Source organism: Glossina fuscipes, unplaced genomic scaffold (genome assembly GCF_014805625.2).
Source record: "Glossina fuscipes isolate IAEA_lab_2018 unplaced genomic scaffold, Yale_Gfus_2 42, whole genome shotgun sequence".
NCBI lineage: Eukaryota > Metazoa > Arthropoda > Insecta > Diptera > Glossinidae > Glossina > Glossina fuscipes.
Window position 1 is genome coordinate 1661013 of NW_023998426.1, and position 17001 is coordinate 1678013.

The 17001-nt window shown below is 34.8% G+C and overlaps 2 protein-coding genes across 9 annotated transcripts in view; both read right to left on the reverse strand.

Annotated features, from left to right (window-relative positions):
* The window catches only part of LOC119637045 (serine/threonine-protein kinase N), a 128201-nt gene that overhangs the window by 18044 nt on the left and 93156 nt on the right, over nucleotides 1-17001 (reverse strand). The gene's annotated exons all lie outside the window — the stretch shown is intronic.
* On the reverse strand, nucleotides 3-11298 carry LOC119637046. 3 transcript variants are annotated; one of them, XM_038032845.1, is made up of 5 exons: nucleotides 10913-11298; nucleotides 3148-3767; nucleotides 2699-3076; nucleotides 2033-2269; nucleotides 3-1969 (listed from the first exon to the last, which is right to left on the reverse strand). In XM_038032845.1, exons 2-5 carry the CDS (start codon nucleotides 3565-3567, stop codon nucleotides 368-370), a joined length of 2637 nt encoding a protein of 878 aa, XP_037888773.1. In that variant the 5' UTR covers nucleotides 3568-3767; nucleotides 10913-11298; the 3' UTR covers nucleotides 3-367. The 3 variants fall into 3 exon arrangements, with proteins under 3 accessions (XP_037888773.1, XP_037888774.1, XP_037888772.1); XM_038032846.1 differs by having other exon boundaries at nucleotides 11279-11297; XM_038032844.1 differs by lacking the exon at nucleotides 10913-11298 and having other exon boundaries at nucleotides 3148-6106.

Consider the following 17001-nt stretch of genomic DNA (forward strand, 5'->3'; position numbering starts at 1 on the left):
ATAAATAACAAAAAATTTAGTACACGTATAACACAAATGGTCACAAAGTGAGGCATAAAACTTTGAAAGAAATATTTTTGGCTTGATTTGCAAAAGCTTACCCCATTCGTAGACTAGGTTTTGGAATCTACAATTTAAAGTTTCTGAGCGACGAAAGGAGATTTTCATATAAAAAACTTAATTTTTAATATTTATTTTTCTGTGTTAGGAACATGAAAACTTATAGATTAGTATTGAATATGAAACGATACTTAACTAGGATCGTTGGTTAGTTCAGAGTAAATGCATATACAAAATAATGTATAAACTAAACATAAACATAAAAGGCAGTGTAATGCAACCTATGAAAAATGCCCGAAATTGAATATTAGGAAGATCGTTTTAGTAAGGGACGTTCTCCCAAAGAGAACGCACGACCACGTAACATGATGCGTTCGTTAAGCCAACGTTGACAGCATTCACAAGAACAGTTTGGATTTTTGGTGGGTCCAACATGATGACCAGGTTTACGTACGACCACAACATCACCGAATTTGCGAGCCTTATCCAGATATTCGGTGGAATATCCCGGGGGAGATGATAAATAACCTAATGGTTGCGTAGAATGATAATTTGGAGTCAGGAGCTCAAAGCGCCTTACTGTTGCGCTGGTAGTGGAAATTACTGGAAAGGTTCTAGCGCTAGTAGTGGCAGGCGGTGCCTCACTTCCACTTCGTTGAGAAAGTCGAGGAGAGTTATGTCGGCTCAAGTCTTTTGGTGTGAGAGCTGTAGAACTCTCGCCTGATAGATCATCACGTGCTTCACTCTTCCAGCGTTGCAAGCTTGGGGAATAAGCGGGATAAACAAAAGTGCTTTCCGTTTGCATTTCAACAGGGGCCGAATACGGCTCCTGTTGTTGTCGCTGTTGCCGTAGACCAGTTGGTTGATTTTGTGGACCGAAGAATTGCAAAAATCCTGGACGATCACGTAAAAAATGAGCGGAGGCAGGAAAGAAATTTTCTGTCTCGGAAAAGTTTTCAGATTCTGAAAGTAAAATATCTGGTCCTTGTCTTAAGGGACCAGCAACTTCTGATATGGTTTGCAAATGATGGCCAGATGGCGAAGAGCAGGGGGCGGTTTTTAAGTCTTCTTCATGAACTTGGTTTCGAGACCATAAACTTTCCATTTGGCGTATTCGCAAGCGATCTAAAGCATTCTCATATTCAAAACTATCTGACTTGGCCAAAGAGAAAGAAGTGTCTTCAAGATCTACTGCCTCTTTCCACGCAGAGTCTACCGTATCAGCAGCAAGGACACTGGAAACGCTACTGCATGTATTATCTCTGACCGTGCTCCTTGATGAATTAGGATATCCTAAACTTAAAGCATCGTCGCTGGATTGACGTAGATATTTTTGTCGCAAATTGTGTAATTTGATAGCCCTCTGATCACCGACATGTTTACGGAAAAGCAATTGCTTGGATTCATGAACTTCCTCGGCTGTACTAGACTTTGTAATAGCGTGTCCTGAAGGCATATCTGTTGGGAGAGAAGGTGACGTAGGTGTTGTTAGTGTAGGCTTCTTTAATTGCGTTGATGGTTCAGACTTTTGCTGTTGTGCTAAACGCCTAGGAAGCGCCTGTTTGTCCGTTACGCGCTGATGTCTTAAACGCATTTGCTCATTTTCAAGAACGGTTTGAAAAGTCGAGTTTGACTCAACCTCTAGACGCTTGCTACTGTGCTCTGCCTCAGAATCTGAACTTGAAGATTCTGCATCAGCTTGATCTTCCTCCGATCCTGTGCAGTAGACATCTATGTGTACGGTACGAGGTTTCTTCTGAAGTTCCGGATTATTGGGTGCGGCACACTTCTGAGAAGTCAATAGAGGCGCTGTAGGATGAGGCAGATAATTTGCACTAGAGCCTAAAAAAGGCATACGTGGCAAGGAAGCGGACTTAAATGTTTGCGAAGGTGATGCAAGATACGAGGGCTACAAAGAAAATCGAATTAAATTTTAACCATGGGCACAGAATCTTCTCAAATAAAAACCCACCATAAAGGAGTTTCCCTCGTCCACTAAACGATCCCGTGGATCATACGAACGTTGAGTCTTTAAACGGTCCAAAGGACTTCTATTACTTATGTAGCGACTTTTATCATGCTCCTCAAAGTATTTAGTTTCTGTATCACTTGTCTGACAAAAAGCATCACGTAAATTCAAAATTTTACCCATTGAAGCAAAATTCCCAGATGCTGCAGTTTGAGAAGTTACATCCTCATCGACGAATGACTGAATTTATAATAAAATATTAAATTCGAAATTTTCTTCTATTTTTTTTTCTCTTTATACAAAAAAGAAGCACTTTAATTGCCATTGTAAAATCTTCTAACCAGGGCTTCGCCGGATGGGACCACACGTCATAAAGAAGTAAACTGACATCATGAAACTAAACAACTTTTTTAAGAAACAAAAGCTTGTGAAAGCTCTTGTATTAAAAAGAGGGTAAAGTAGTTTACAGAAGAGTCCTTCGAAATGAACTGGGAAGTAAACATCGATTTTAGAGCGAGCTTACTATTTACGCGAGGCGCTTTGACAACATTTTTAGATACCATAAGTTTTATGGAAATTAGTAAACAAGAATAACTACAAGTGTGCGCTCTCCCACCTCAGCGAAAAGTGCTTCTTTATCTTTCACTTCGTAGAGTAGCCTTCAATTACCTTTTCCGGCAGAACTGTATACGAAGCGGTAGTATTAAATACAAAAGGATCTGTTTCTTCTTGGGGTATAAATTGATAAGTGGTGGTAAAATTAGAATTGTCATCCACGCTCATTTCGCTAGTAGTCTTAGTAGATACCGGACATGGCAAGAAGTCAGCCACTGCCGATACTACAATGTTACACGTGCTGCGACACCGTGTACCATAATAATTAGGACTCTTGTTCTTCTTATCATCTGCCGCTTGTGGGATGCGTTTGTGCGAGGTATTGGACCCACTAAAAGCAGAATCACCGCCACCAAAGTCGCCACAAGTCATAGAAGAAGTTGTCGAGCGAAAGCTCTCATGAGGTCGGTAAGAGGAACCGCCGCCCCGAGACTAATAAAAAAAAAAATTTTTGTTTGCTTTTGTAATATTGTGCTTTAATATTGTTAGGACATTACGACTACCTTTGAAGGGTCTTGTGATTGACCAGAGCAACGTGAGGAATTTCTTTTGTAATTTTCTTCTTCTTCTCTCTCTGTTTTTTGTCTTTTCTCATGACGTTCATCGGCATCCTGAGCTGGACTTGCCGTATTCACATCGAAGGTAGACCATTTGTAAACAACTCTTACCGGATTGACGGGATCATTAGAACTAAACTCTCTACGTACGGTTTCACCAGCCCGAGCAAATTTCAATTGAGCCTTTACTGTCCATTCGGCTGTTAGTTCGTGAGGTAATGGTGGCCTGGTATGATTCTGATGAATGTCTTGGGTAGTTCTACCCAGGCTAGCGTCTGTTTGTTTATCAGCTTGATCGCTCTTTTGAGGTAAAGGTTCTTCGTTTTTTGGTAGCGGTGATGGTGGAGAACTATTATCATCAGTCATGTTTTGGAAATTTGGATTTGTAAGGAATTTTTTTTTTTTTATATATATATGTATTTTTATTTAATAACCAACATCATTCTTTTTATTGTTGTTGTTGCTGTTGTTGTTATTGTTGTATGTTAATTCACGGTTTTCTTAAGTTTTTACATATTTTCACAAAGCTTTTCTTAAGCATTTTCCCACTAAACAATCACGAAATTCTAAAGATTTTTTTATATGAAAAAATAATTGAAAACAACCTTTTTACTTTAATTGATAAAGATTTAAAAATTTATTAGCGAATGTTTTAGACAATTGCGATGATCGCATGAATGCCTTAAACAAATTTATATATTATGCCCCTCTCATGACATATTCTCAACAACTTTAAAAAGAGATGAGAAACAGGCGAGGATTTTATTTTTGCTCTGCAGGTGATTTCATAAAATAATGGCATAATTTCAAAAAATTCATCGTAAATACATCATTACACATTTAAATCAATTTAATTAGCTGCACAGCTGAGCGTATCTTTAGATTTTATTAAGAACTCGAGAGATAATTTTTAGACATATTTTTAAATACAATGCAAAAAAAAACAAAAAAAAAAAGAATTATAATTGCAGGTAAAAAAATTGTGCTCGGCTGGCATAGAATCTTTTATACCCTTTAACAATACTCAAGAAAATGCAAAAGCCAAATTTCCACATTCGAGAATTTTAGATAGGCGTGGCTAATCTCTTATGTTTTCCATTTGTGCATTTTTGCATTTATAACCAACCAATGACTGCGATTACCGCAGCAATTAACAGATAGATGGACTGACAAACATGGCTCGGTCGACTCACATTTATCAACCGAACCTTCTTTCTGGGTGCTGGCAACCTTTTGACAAAAGAATGAAATTTCAATATTGTACACTGCTGAGTAGGTGTGTGGCCTACCTACTGCTGCAGGATAACCTATAGAATATAAAGGCAGATCTTTATCGTTGTATCTTTTCTGATTTATAAACAATGACGGGAAAACGACATTTTCTTTTTCAAGTTAAGGTGGTCTCGGGTCATGTCGCACAGTGAACGTACTCTTTGCCGGATGCGGCTCAGTTTTAAGCCAATCTGCATGGAAGCACTTCCAATGTTTCTGGCAAATTTGAAGGCGACAGCTTCTTTTCTGTGACTAGTGAGATGTTTATCATAGATATGACACAAACAGACAGACAGGCGGACGAATGAAGATGCTCAAATTGATTCAAAATTTTATGGTGGTGATGGCTCTACGTACAATATGACGGGCGATATAAATTAAATTAACTTAGTATGTGGTTTAAATGGCAGTTAAATACTGTACACAAGCTAGTGATGGGAATTAAAAAAGCTTTGCCCGAAGCGAATATAATATGTTTCTTATTCTCAGACCACTTTATTTTAGCAATGAGTGAATTATACCCGATATGAACCAGATTTGGAAATATTAGTATAATAAAGATTACACGTTTCTGTGTCAATTTTTAGGATTTTCAACTACCGACCGACAAGCTTCCTATTATCACGACTATACATAGTTTAAGGTATGACTTAAAAGAATGTAAAATTTAATTTACTACAATAACTAAACAGAAAGCTTGTACATTTCCATATGCGCTGCTTGCAGGGATATATTAAATATGACGAATTCATTGCAAGCAAAATTTTAAAGCACTTGTTATAAACTACAATCACTACCCTACAACCACTGCTCTACCACTTCTAGTACAATAAGCTCGGCTTGATGGAGAAATTCTCTTAATCAAATATCTCTCCAAAGACGCCTGCCGTCTAATTCGAAATATCACCCATGACTGGAAAGGCATATATATGGGAATGTAGCAAGATCCAACGAAGACTATTGCCTTTTAATGATACCAACTTTACCACATGGGAGATTAAGGTGCTGAACAGACTCTCGTGTAATCATATATATGACAAAATTGATTTAAAGAGGGTCAGACGGGTATGTGATGAGTCTCACGTTGAGTTTTCTATTTTTAAGTGCAGTAAATTCAACAACACTAGACTTCCATTTGAGATATTCAGTATCTTTATTAACCTATATGAAATCTGTCATGCAGGGACACAGCTCATCTTGAACTTAAGCTAAATGCCGTTATTAAAACTGTTAACTGACTTTTCCTAAGTTTTTATAATTATAATTAAGCTTTTTGTCTTAACTGACAATGGTTTTACAAATTTTTTAAATTCATATATCAATAATTTCTATCCTTGTCCTTGGCTTGATATCTATCTTCTGGAGAATGGATAGTACGCTAATGGATTATTACAACTTGAACAAGTATTAACTAAGCAAGAGAGATTAACATCAGTGAATCATCAATAAATCAATAATGATCATCACGTGATCTGTATCACTAATTTTGTCTGTTATTATTGTTATTGCTGTCATTAACCCGAAACTCTAATTAAGAACTTGTATGGAAGGCCCAGAAAGATTTACAATAGACCCATCTTTTATTACCGCCATCGCGATACGGAACCACTCTTTGAATCGATTTGAGCTTGTCTGTCTGTTTGTCCGCCTTATTCTCTTGTATTCAAATTAAAAGTCGCAATTTCTGAGATATTTCCGTGAAATTTGGTACACCAACATCTTCTGGTCTAGGTAGGCATGCTATTTAAAATGATTCGGCTCGATCGAAGGACTTTATCGACCAATATTTCGGACCACAACGCCTTATTTTGAAAAGTTATAATCTGAACAACTGTAGAGTGATTGAGGATATTTAATGGTTCGAAGTGCCCCACTGCTTATACTCTTTTTTTTTTTTAATTTCAACCAAACCGTCTAATTAGACATATACAAACTTTTAATTGATTGTTTATTCTTTATAAAAATTCAGATAAGATTTATGAAAGTTTTAGGGATCGGCTTCGTAAGAGAGGAATAGTGCAAAAGTGAAACATAGTGTTCTAAAAACCTTTGGAGGTGTATTCTGATGTTATGATCGGTCATTAGTCATAAACAGAAAAAACATGTATGCTTCCTAAAGCTGTTTTGATATGTTATCAATTTTGGTCTTCCGAAGCGATGGTTTTATCATAAAACCGGGTTAAATAAGTCCCGCAAATCAAACAGAAAAAATGCTTTGTGACTTTTGATGTCTTTGTGATGCTGCTCACAATAGGGCTATTAGATGCAAAGATGAGAATATTGCAGTTATTTGAGGTGCTAAGTCGCTGGCACATCTCTGTGACGAATCTATAGTGCATTTTTGGGTCTTACCGCAAAGCTACAATGTTTGCAGGTTATGGCTTGAAGACGAAGGATTTGGAGAAAGCCTTTGAGGAAGTAAATTTACTGAGAAGTGAACTCCGTTAAAATCGACTGATTAGGTCAGTTAAGGAGTTTAATAAGGAGTTTTTTAACTGAAACCGGAAATTAATCTGGCGGGCGTTTGAATTACTATCTAAATCATACATATTCGGTTCTCTTTTCTTTTCTTTTTTTTTTTTGATTATTTAGTTAACAAAATTTCTTTTTCTCTCGTTACACAAACAAGGAAACAAGACGTATACATTGCGGCTACATGCTTATAGTCAGATATATTTTTGCTAAACGTTTATACAAATTTATGACCGCATATAAATTGTTATTTATATTTAAGACGAAAACAAAACAAGAAAAAAAAAAAAAAGAAACTAAAAGTGTTGTCGTTTTCTTTTAATATTTTGTTCTAGTTTAGACAAAATTATTTTTATACATTTTTTTTTCCCCCGTCTTTTGGCTCAAGGTGTTCAGTGAGTTTAGCATACGCTTTGTTAAGATAATAATTATTTTAATTATTAATATCTCTTTCCCCGTTTTCTTCTATGGTTAAAAGCTGCTATACGCAGACAAAATAAAAGTGAAAATTTATTCTTCTCAAATACGAGATAAAGTTAAGAATCAATTTTTGTTTTTTTTGTTTTTTTTTTTTAACATTTAATATATGACTTGGGTTGTGTGCCGTCATTATAGTGGTATTCATATGATCGAAAAAAAAAAAACCAAAAATAAAAATACACGAAAATATATTTTTATACATGCTTTTGGGGTCAACGTTATGAAAATAAATTTTTACATATTTTTTTCTCATTGCGTTCTTCATTCTTTCTTTTCCGTTTCTTTAGATTTATTCTCGCAAAAGCATTCAATTCAAATGAGAATTTTCATATTCTTTCTTATAAACATTTTTTTTTTTTTTTTTTTTTATTTATTAATAATATAGAGTTTAGTTTGCACGTATGAAAATTTTTTCAATTGTCTTTATTTAATTCTTCAACACTTTTTGAATAAAAAGTATTTGTACATATTATGTACCGTGTATTACTTGTGGTACAAGAGTGTGTACTGTACGTTTGTGCGGATGTATGCAACACCCAGTCCCACGTTTTATTATATCGTCCTTTTTTACAATCTCTTTCTGAAGTAATATACGCTTGTCTGTCCGGCCCTTTTTTTTTATGTCCTATGTGCAGATCGCATTTTTCAAGATATTTTGATTAAATGTGATACACCGACATGCCTTTGCCCAAGAATGAATACTGTTCGAAATGGACCGCCTTTTCGCTCATTTTTCATATAACGCCTCCCGTTTAAGAAGCCATTACATGAATAGCAGTAGTACGATGTAGGGTACTTCATGATGAGTCGTGGGTTAGTATAAGACTTTCAAGTATTTCCACTGGTATTTTGAGATTAATCACGCTCGGGGCGCTGAGTGCGCATTTTCACACTCTCCATGCCATCGGACGACGTGACGTTAACGCAGTGTATCCTCCTAAACGACCTAGGGATGTCTGCGAATAGTCATACTTCCTAGGAAGCCCCACTACGTCTGGACTTTCAGAATGAAGTCCTGTAACTTGATAATAATATAATTTCTTGGGAGGGTCGACTACTTCTGGACTTTCAGAATGAAGTCCTAGATATGAATGAGGCCTATGTAATACCGTACTCTTAAGTCCACCAACGATTGTCTTAGATCACCCTTTACGCAAATAAAAAACACTCGTATTTCGATTATTTACGCTCTCGACCCCCTTTCTTAGGTCTATTAGAAACAGATGATCCTACTCTTTCAGTTTATGGACATCGCTAATTGTTTGACTAGAAGAGAAATAAAGAACGAGTTCTTCTTGCAGACGCATACCATATAGAACCTTGCTGTCATTGAGAAGCAAAGCTGAAAGTGTCATCTTAAGAAAATTTGCAGTCATTTCTGTCCACTTTTTCGTGCCGCATGGCGAAAAACAAAGCATTTCACTTGTTTCATAACGAATGCGTATACCTTTATGAGACCTTATAAGACATTATGTGACCCCGCAGATAAATTGTCTTCAAATTTAACGCAAAACTTTTTAACAATTTTGCTACTGCGCTTGTCCATCATTTGATATCCACTATTAAAAGGTGGTGGTGGATTTCTGGGAATTTTCATATAAAAATTCATAGTTGTCCATACAGACTGCAGACTAGAAGTAATACTACTGAGATCAAGAACCTATGACGAAAAGACCTCATGCTCTTTCCAAAAAGTTGGATTTACTTCACATTCAGCTACTAATTCTCAGAAAGAATAAAAAAGAGTTTTACACAGGAGTAAAAAGAATTTCGCATCAGAGTACAAAGAGTTTCACATTTCAAATAAATCACTGACCTTTTTTTTTTTTTTGTTTTTTGTAATGTAGTTAATTTCTATTTTATTCCATATAAAAACTTGGATACAAATTTTTTTTTTCTCTAAATACTCGGGTTTGTCTATGAGAACATGTGTAATCTCAGTTATTCGCGTAATAGAATTTCTATAGAGGAAGTGATTTTTATAAATCGAATAGAAGTTCTGGGTATTACTTCAGAGAGGTAAAGGAAAGCTAACTTTATTTAGTCAATATAGTCAAATTGATACTCTGTGTGAAAGGAAGGTCGTTGGAAGGTCGTATTGTAATAAATTTTGTTAATGAGAGTAATATTTATAAAAGATTTACTTATGTATATCGTGTTAGTTCTGTCTGTTTTTATGCCTAATATCCGCTAAAGTATATGAAGTACTGTTGTGATCTTTCCGAAGGAAAATATTTCGCTAACATTGAAAAATTGAAAAAATATATTTTCAAAATCATAGCAATTTAGTCATCTTTTAGGTCAAGTTGTAACGAATAAAGAGCGAGTAGGTTCGATCAGTTCATTTCGAAAAATGGATTATCTTTTCTTTATACGTTGCACTACTTTTGAGTTTATGCGGATGTATACGACGACACGCGGAAGGACTTGACATAAGCCAGCTTTTATTATATAAATCGATTCAGCTAAGCTTTTTTGTCCGTTTGTCAGTCCGTCCGACTTATGTCTTCTTATGTTCAATTTATAGGCCGCTACTATTAGGATATTTGCATCAAATTTGATACCGGACTTGTTTCGACGTAAGGGCGAAGGTTATTGAATACGATTCAGATCACACCACTATTTCGAGCAATTATCATAGATCGCCTTATCTTGAATAGTCGTTATATGAATAACTGTAGGACGATAACGGATATTTAATAGCAGGCCGCGGTTCATCATATGGTTTTGACTTGTTTTTTTCCTAATATCTTTACTTAATTTGCTACTACAATGTGACCAGATCTTCTGGAAAAAGATTCGTGCTTTTAGAAGTAATATTTTCTTTTTTTTTTTCTTGTGAATTTACCCAAAACAATGGATTCGGTTCGTAATCGCACGCGAAATCTTTTACTTTATAAGAAAATAAATTTATGCTTCTATACCCAGCCCCACTTGCGGTACAAAGGCCTATTGGAGCTGAAGTCATCTTTCATTACATACCGATCGATTCAGAATCACTTTCCGAGTCGAGGTAAGTTTGTCTGTCTGTCTGTTCAGTTTGTTTCCTTCAACCTATCGGCCGCTATTTTAGAGATTCTTGGATGAAATTCGGTACATTGGCGCACATTGACCCCAGGATGAATATTATTGAAAATGTTTTGGATCGCTCCACTTCCCGTCTTTATATGAATACTTGCAAGATGGGGCAGAGTATGAAATATTGGGCCTTGGTTCACTATAGTGTTTTCACTTGTTCTTTACTAAAATCTAAAATTATTTTCCTGTTTACTTTAGGACTATGACTTAATTTTAGGAGATTTCCTTCTTCTTTTCTTTTGAATTTATGAACAACAATAGATTCGGTTCGTAATCGAGCAAGGAAAGAAACATGAATTGAATGTTTTTCTAAAACCTAATTTTTGTTGTTGTTTTCAAGTCATTTATATAATATTTTATAAACCAATTTTTGGAAAACGTTTTCGTTGTTATTTTTATTTTATTTTACTTTATTTTATTTCATTTTTATTTCATTCGAATATATTTCGCGTTTAGCCCTAAATTCGTTGTCAATAGTTTTAATTGATTAATTTTTTTAAGCAGGTCGTCTTTTTTAGTTTTTAAAGTTTTTTAAAAAATTTTTTATTTTTAGGTACATAAAGGTTGGTTTTCTTTGCTTCTTTTTTTTTGTTGTTTTATAAATATCCTGACAATTTCATGCTAATCTTCGTCGATTTTGCATCAATTAATTATATTAAAGAAATCACGCATTCTATGAATAGAAAATAAAATCTTTTAATTTTGCATGAGCCAGTGATTGATTGGCGTATGATTTTTTTCGTTTATAGTTTATATATAAAATTTATAAAAATACTTTGTATAATTTTTAATTTCTTTAATTTTATTTTATTTAAATTTTTTTTTTTTTTTTTTTGGCGTATATATATGTCACAAACATACAAGCGTTTCACTCACTGCCACGACGACTTCGGAGCAACTAATTGTAGCCACGAAGGTCTCTAATGATCTTGGAAAATAAATGTTGTACAGGGAGGGAAAAACAATTTTTTGCTATGTGAACAATATATAAAAATACAAGAACAACAAAAAATAAGTAAACGGAATGAAAATGCCGGAAAATTTTAAAATTCACTGAAAAGATCAAATGGTTGCCAGCTGAAGAAGAAGAGGAAGAAAAAAGTATGAGTAGTAGAAGGCAATCAACTCGGTTGTGTTCTATAATGCGTTGCATGAATTTGTACTCTTTCAAAAGAGTAGAGAGATATTTAATAAGAGAACTTTTTAGTCGCTAATAAAAATCATAAAAACAATAAATGAAATTTTGAAATTGCGTTCATTTCGTCATCGCAACGAAAGGGTGAAGAAAATTCATGAGAATGAATATAGGTTTTTCTCGGAACAACAAATGTGTGCTGCTTATTAATTTTTGAAAGAGTAGAGTGCTACATAAATAAGAATTTGAGAATGTATTTACTTTGAGTGTGTGCTGGTGACCTAATTAAAAATTAATAAATAAGAAGACAATATTAGCATGCGCTTTATGACGAATCTTGTACACTCCGCAATTGAATTTGCATAACGGCCTGTTGTTCTGGTCATTGTTTACGATGTTTGTTATTTGTTAAATCATACAAACATATTCCAAAACTCTCCTAAAGTGAGCATACGCTCAGTTACTTTAACCGAGTTGTATTCTTCATCAACATTCTACATACCATTCCACATTCCTGCCATGTGTACTGTTTTCAGTACATGTAAAAATGCAATTATATACAATGCTGAATGTTTTAACTTAGATATCAGAATACAATACATTATAGTGGGCCGTTAAATACCCTGCACAAATTCGCCTAGTACAATTGTTCACACACATTATTTCTATGAAAGCCCCCAAATTGGTGACTGCTCGGAGCATCGCATGACTTGATCCAAATTTCACAAACTTAATGTATTTCCTAAAAATTTTATTGTTTTCCAATTTCTTTCATAAGCATAGGAATTAGACTTTTTCTCCATATAAGGGCTTACTTTTTGTGATAAGCCTAACTCTAGTAACTCTATCGTGATTTCATTCAGTAAATTGCTACTATAGACCAGCTATCATTACAAATATTAAAATATAAACTTTTTTCGCAGGGCGTACTATTCATGCGAAATCTTATATGATGGGGATCTAAGAAATAAATCCCATGTGGTTAAAATTTGTTCCACTTAATTTTTATGTGAATTCATGAATAAGTAAAGCGTTCGGCCTCTTTGGCATATATAAGTACGAAATGTAGTACGTAAGAATCCTTATATGAATTACTATCCAAAAACATAGATCTACATGTTTACATTGGACAAGGTTGACTTGATCAATTTACCATTATAAACCTATTTTCGACATAAAATTTCGAACATTATACATTTTCTACCACATATAGATTGAGTTTTCATAGAAGCAAACAATTCAAGTTCAAAACATTACTTTAGCCGATCCAAAGTTCTCACACCAATTTAGAATGCCGAAATATTATTATTCAGTTACTTTTGTCGAGACATTTTGAGAATCGCAATTATTTCATATTTCAAAATAGGGCGTTATATGAGGAGCGGTCCAAAACATTTTGAATAGCGTTCGTCCTTGGGTTAAAACACATCAGCGTGTCAGATTTCACCAGAATATCTGAAAAATTGCGATCAGTAGACATCTGACGGACAGACAAGCTTAGATCGATATAGAAAATCTGGCATCAGTCGGTATAATAAAAGATGTGTCTACCTTAAGTCCTTCTGGATGTTCCATTCGTTCGCATGTATCACAAATGGTGGTTAGTGTAGTAAAGCGTTGCACGGGAAGTGGTCGAAAAAGTTGTCCGCGTCGAACCATTTTTAATAGTGACCATCGTTGCGTCAAACCATGTCAAAAAATTCATCAAAACATCTCAAAAATGCATGCCGTAGGTTAACCACACGAATATAAGACGGCCAGACCAGCTTCAAGTTGTTTTCTGAATAGATCAGTGTAATAAAATGTGAGTCTATATCACGTCCTTTTGGGTGTTATATACATCCACACAAACTTAATGTATCCTTGTACCACAAATGACTTGGGTATAAAAGTTCATTATTATTGACACTGTTTCATGCAAAGTAACGATGTTCATAGCACTATTTAATAGGTCTACCCATAAATACACATAGGGCGTGGAGAGCATTCATATTCATAAGTAGCTTGGTCGAGCACATGGTACAGTCGAAGAAGAAACTTATTACTATTAAGTAGAATTACGCTGGTAGTGTGGTCAACAAGGATTCGCATTGCAGGACAGCGGACTCAAACTGTTCGCAAATATACTTTTCAAGGCAGTAAATAATAAATAAAAGGAGCACGAAATATAACGTTTATCATGGAAAAAACCTTTTAAGGTTTTTTGACGCAGACTAGGTCTGTTTAGAACAGAGGCAGAACTACATCATTCTTGAAAATGGCAGCACAGTTTTAAAAAGAAAACCTGAATTCAATCTGAAATGCAATTACCATTCTTTTCTACAAAAACAACAACAACATTGTGAAGAGGATTATCAGGATCAGGTAAGAATCGTAAATAACACTAAGTAGCTAACCGCGAGTTCGAATCTCAGTGTGGTAGAGGTTTACGTTGGACGGACGTGTAGTGTGTGCAAAGTCTCTCTCTTCATTTCTTTTTCTTTTTGGCCCTGACGATGTTACATGAATCGGGGACATCCACTAAGTGATGGGTCATTAAAAAGAAAAAAAAATAAATGCTCCAGTTGAACTTTTTCGTTCAAATATTGATTAGTCCCACAAGAATCAGTACTTTTCGGATTTCTTAAATTACTACTTTAGCTACATATAGGTAGATTAACCTTTTTTTTCTTTTCAGATTTTCGAGATTATTCCAGAAAACAGTCGTCATGAGCCGTCATTTTCAGTCGAAGAAAGAGCCTTTGTTTCCTTTGCAATCGATTCTCCTTTCGTAGTTCACTCTTTGACTGCCTTTTTCTTTCTGGAATAGTATTGGGAGTATTTATTGCACCCGAATTACCCCACTAGGCAAATTGCAAATTTTGAGCCCAGTGAGCAATCAACTTCTTCTCTCCAAGCTGAATTCGACAATCGCTCGGCGTAGTTTGGTAAACTTGAGCGGTGTTTCTATTAGCGATTATCTGTTTTGATCTTTGCTTCTTCTTGGTTCATCGGCACCCAAGGTGGTACATTTTGAAAATTCCCTTCTTAGCAAAGTGAGGTCCACTGCCTAATTTATGTTATGTATAGAATAGAAGACACCTCTACTCCAAATAAACAGTAAAACGTATTCTAGCCGAGATATTGCCCATCGACAGATAAACATTTTCTCTTTCTTCTTTACCACCTCAATATGAATTCTGGTGCCGTAAAGAACTCTGGGTTTTGTCGGCTATCTACATAACAAAGGCGTTTTTAAACATTATTAGAAGAATCGAAATCCTTTTCGAGCAGAAAATAAGGAGACTGTTAGGTACTGCCCCTAATGTTATTATAAAAGTTTTGTCACATGAAGCCGAACATTAAGCATGCTAAGAACCCACCATGACACCATGGCTTTTTTGAGTAGCTCCCTTGTGTGTATTCTTCGATTCAGCTGTTATTGAATGCTTCCTTTAGTAATGGCTTCGTTTGGTTAGAGCAACTCATGCTGGATATGCTAATATCTGGCACTTTCAAATTTTTTCTCTGTTTTGAAAACGTCTTTGCCAAAACTCGACCATAGAATGCATTAAAGTGAACCAATGGAAGAACGACTAAGATGTTTCACTCTTCCACGTTCTTATGAAGCTTCGATTAAAATTTGAAGTCATATAGGTAGAATGGCCTACAGTTCGATAAATATAGTTTTTGTTAGTTTAAATCGTGATTTAATTACCCGAAATATCGAATTTTTAACACAAACAAGAAACATAACGCGCCCCAATATCTTTTGGCTATCTTGCTTGAATATTTAATGGATCATTTAATATGATAAAACAACCATTGTAAAAAGAAAAAAAGAAAAATAATTGCTTTCGTATTTGTAATGCACGTAAGAGAAGCAATTAGTTTTCGTTATATAAAATTGAACAAAACAACCATAAAAAATTGAAAAATTAATAAAAACAAATTTATGTAAATTTGTAAAAACAATTCGAAGAAATAATAAAAAAGAAAATAAAAAAAAATCAAATTTCTTCTATATATATATGAAAAAGAAAACTACATAGCAAATACAAATTTTATGAAGTATAAAAAAAAAAAAGTGTGCAACTAACTAATGCATGTACGTGTGTATAAAACGTAAATGAGGCATAAAAGCCAGAAATGTAAATAAAGTCTGTTAAATAAAATGCTAATTAAAGCTGTTTACGCTTGTTCTCCGTTTGGCTGTTTGAAACAACATATAATAGTTGGCCCACATATGGGCGAAATGAGAAAATAAAGAGGAAAACTGCAAAGAGGCAAAACACAGATGCACGACGACGGCTGATGCATTTGCGGTTTAAAGCCTCCATAACTGAAGCTGATGATATTTACGGGCATATGCAGAGAGATTCGTATGTAAATATAGGTCATACTTATGGTAAATAATTCCAAACGAAATGAAACGTAAGTTACATAGGCAATACCCATAGCAATGGAGTAAAGGGAGCTAACAAAGTTTTAATATTAAAATACACGAAAAGAAAGGAGATATTTTTCATTTTAAAGTATTTATGCTTATTGATTAATTTAAATATGTTCCAGATAAGATAAGCTTGGCTTATTCTACACTTTCTAGATAGTATGACAAGCATTTTTCTTTTATTTACTAAACTAACATTAGTGCTAATCGTTCAAATATATTTCATATACAAATACATCTCAAGAATATTTTTTATAATTATGCAAATACCTGGGGGCTTCCTAGGCTCTTGAGAAATTGTTTCTCACTTAAGTTTTCATTCAACTTCCCACAAGTATGTGCATATTTGACGAAAGGTTTGAGAAAATAGTTGAAGAAGATCTGAGATTTCGCAAGTAAGACACTTGAGTATTCCAATAAGTCTTTTAAAAAACGTCATCTGGCAACAAGTACAGAATATTCGTGTGCTATGGTCAAAATGCAACAAGAACTTGCAAACTACATCTTCCCCAGCATCCTAAACGTTACTAATATTTCTTGTTATCTAACCAACACACCTGACACCTTCGGCAATTTGCCGACTGCCGATAATTTTGACATCTTATTTGCATTCGGTGAAAAAACGAGCGCGAGTGATATATTTCATAGGAGTTTATCATATTTGATCGAAGAGAATTTTTATATTAACGCTTTTGCAGCATCTTGAACGCCGAGTTATTGCGGCTTGTATATAGTAACGGAGAACTTAGTCAAAAGTATTGTTAATTACAGTCCAGTTTGTTTGCTTTTGTTTACATTTGGTGACCAAAGGAGTAGGAGGGAGCCATATTTGATTATCGTGCTTCTTCGAAACGTATTATTTTAGCAATCACCAATCGCTCGGAGGAAACCCCTCATACGAGTGGTAACACGGTACCAGTTAGAAAGACGTCAG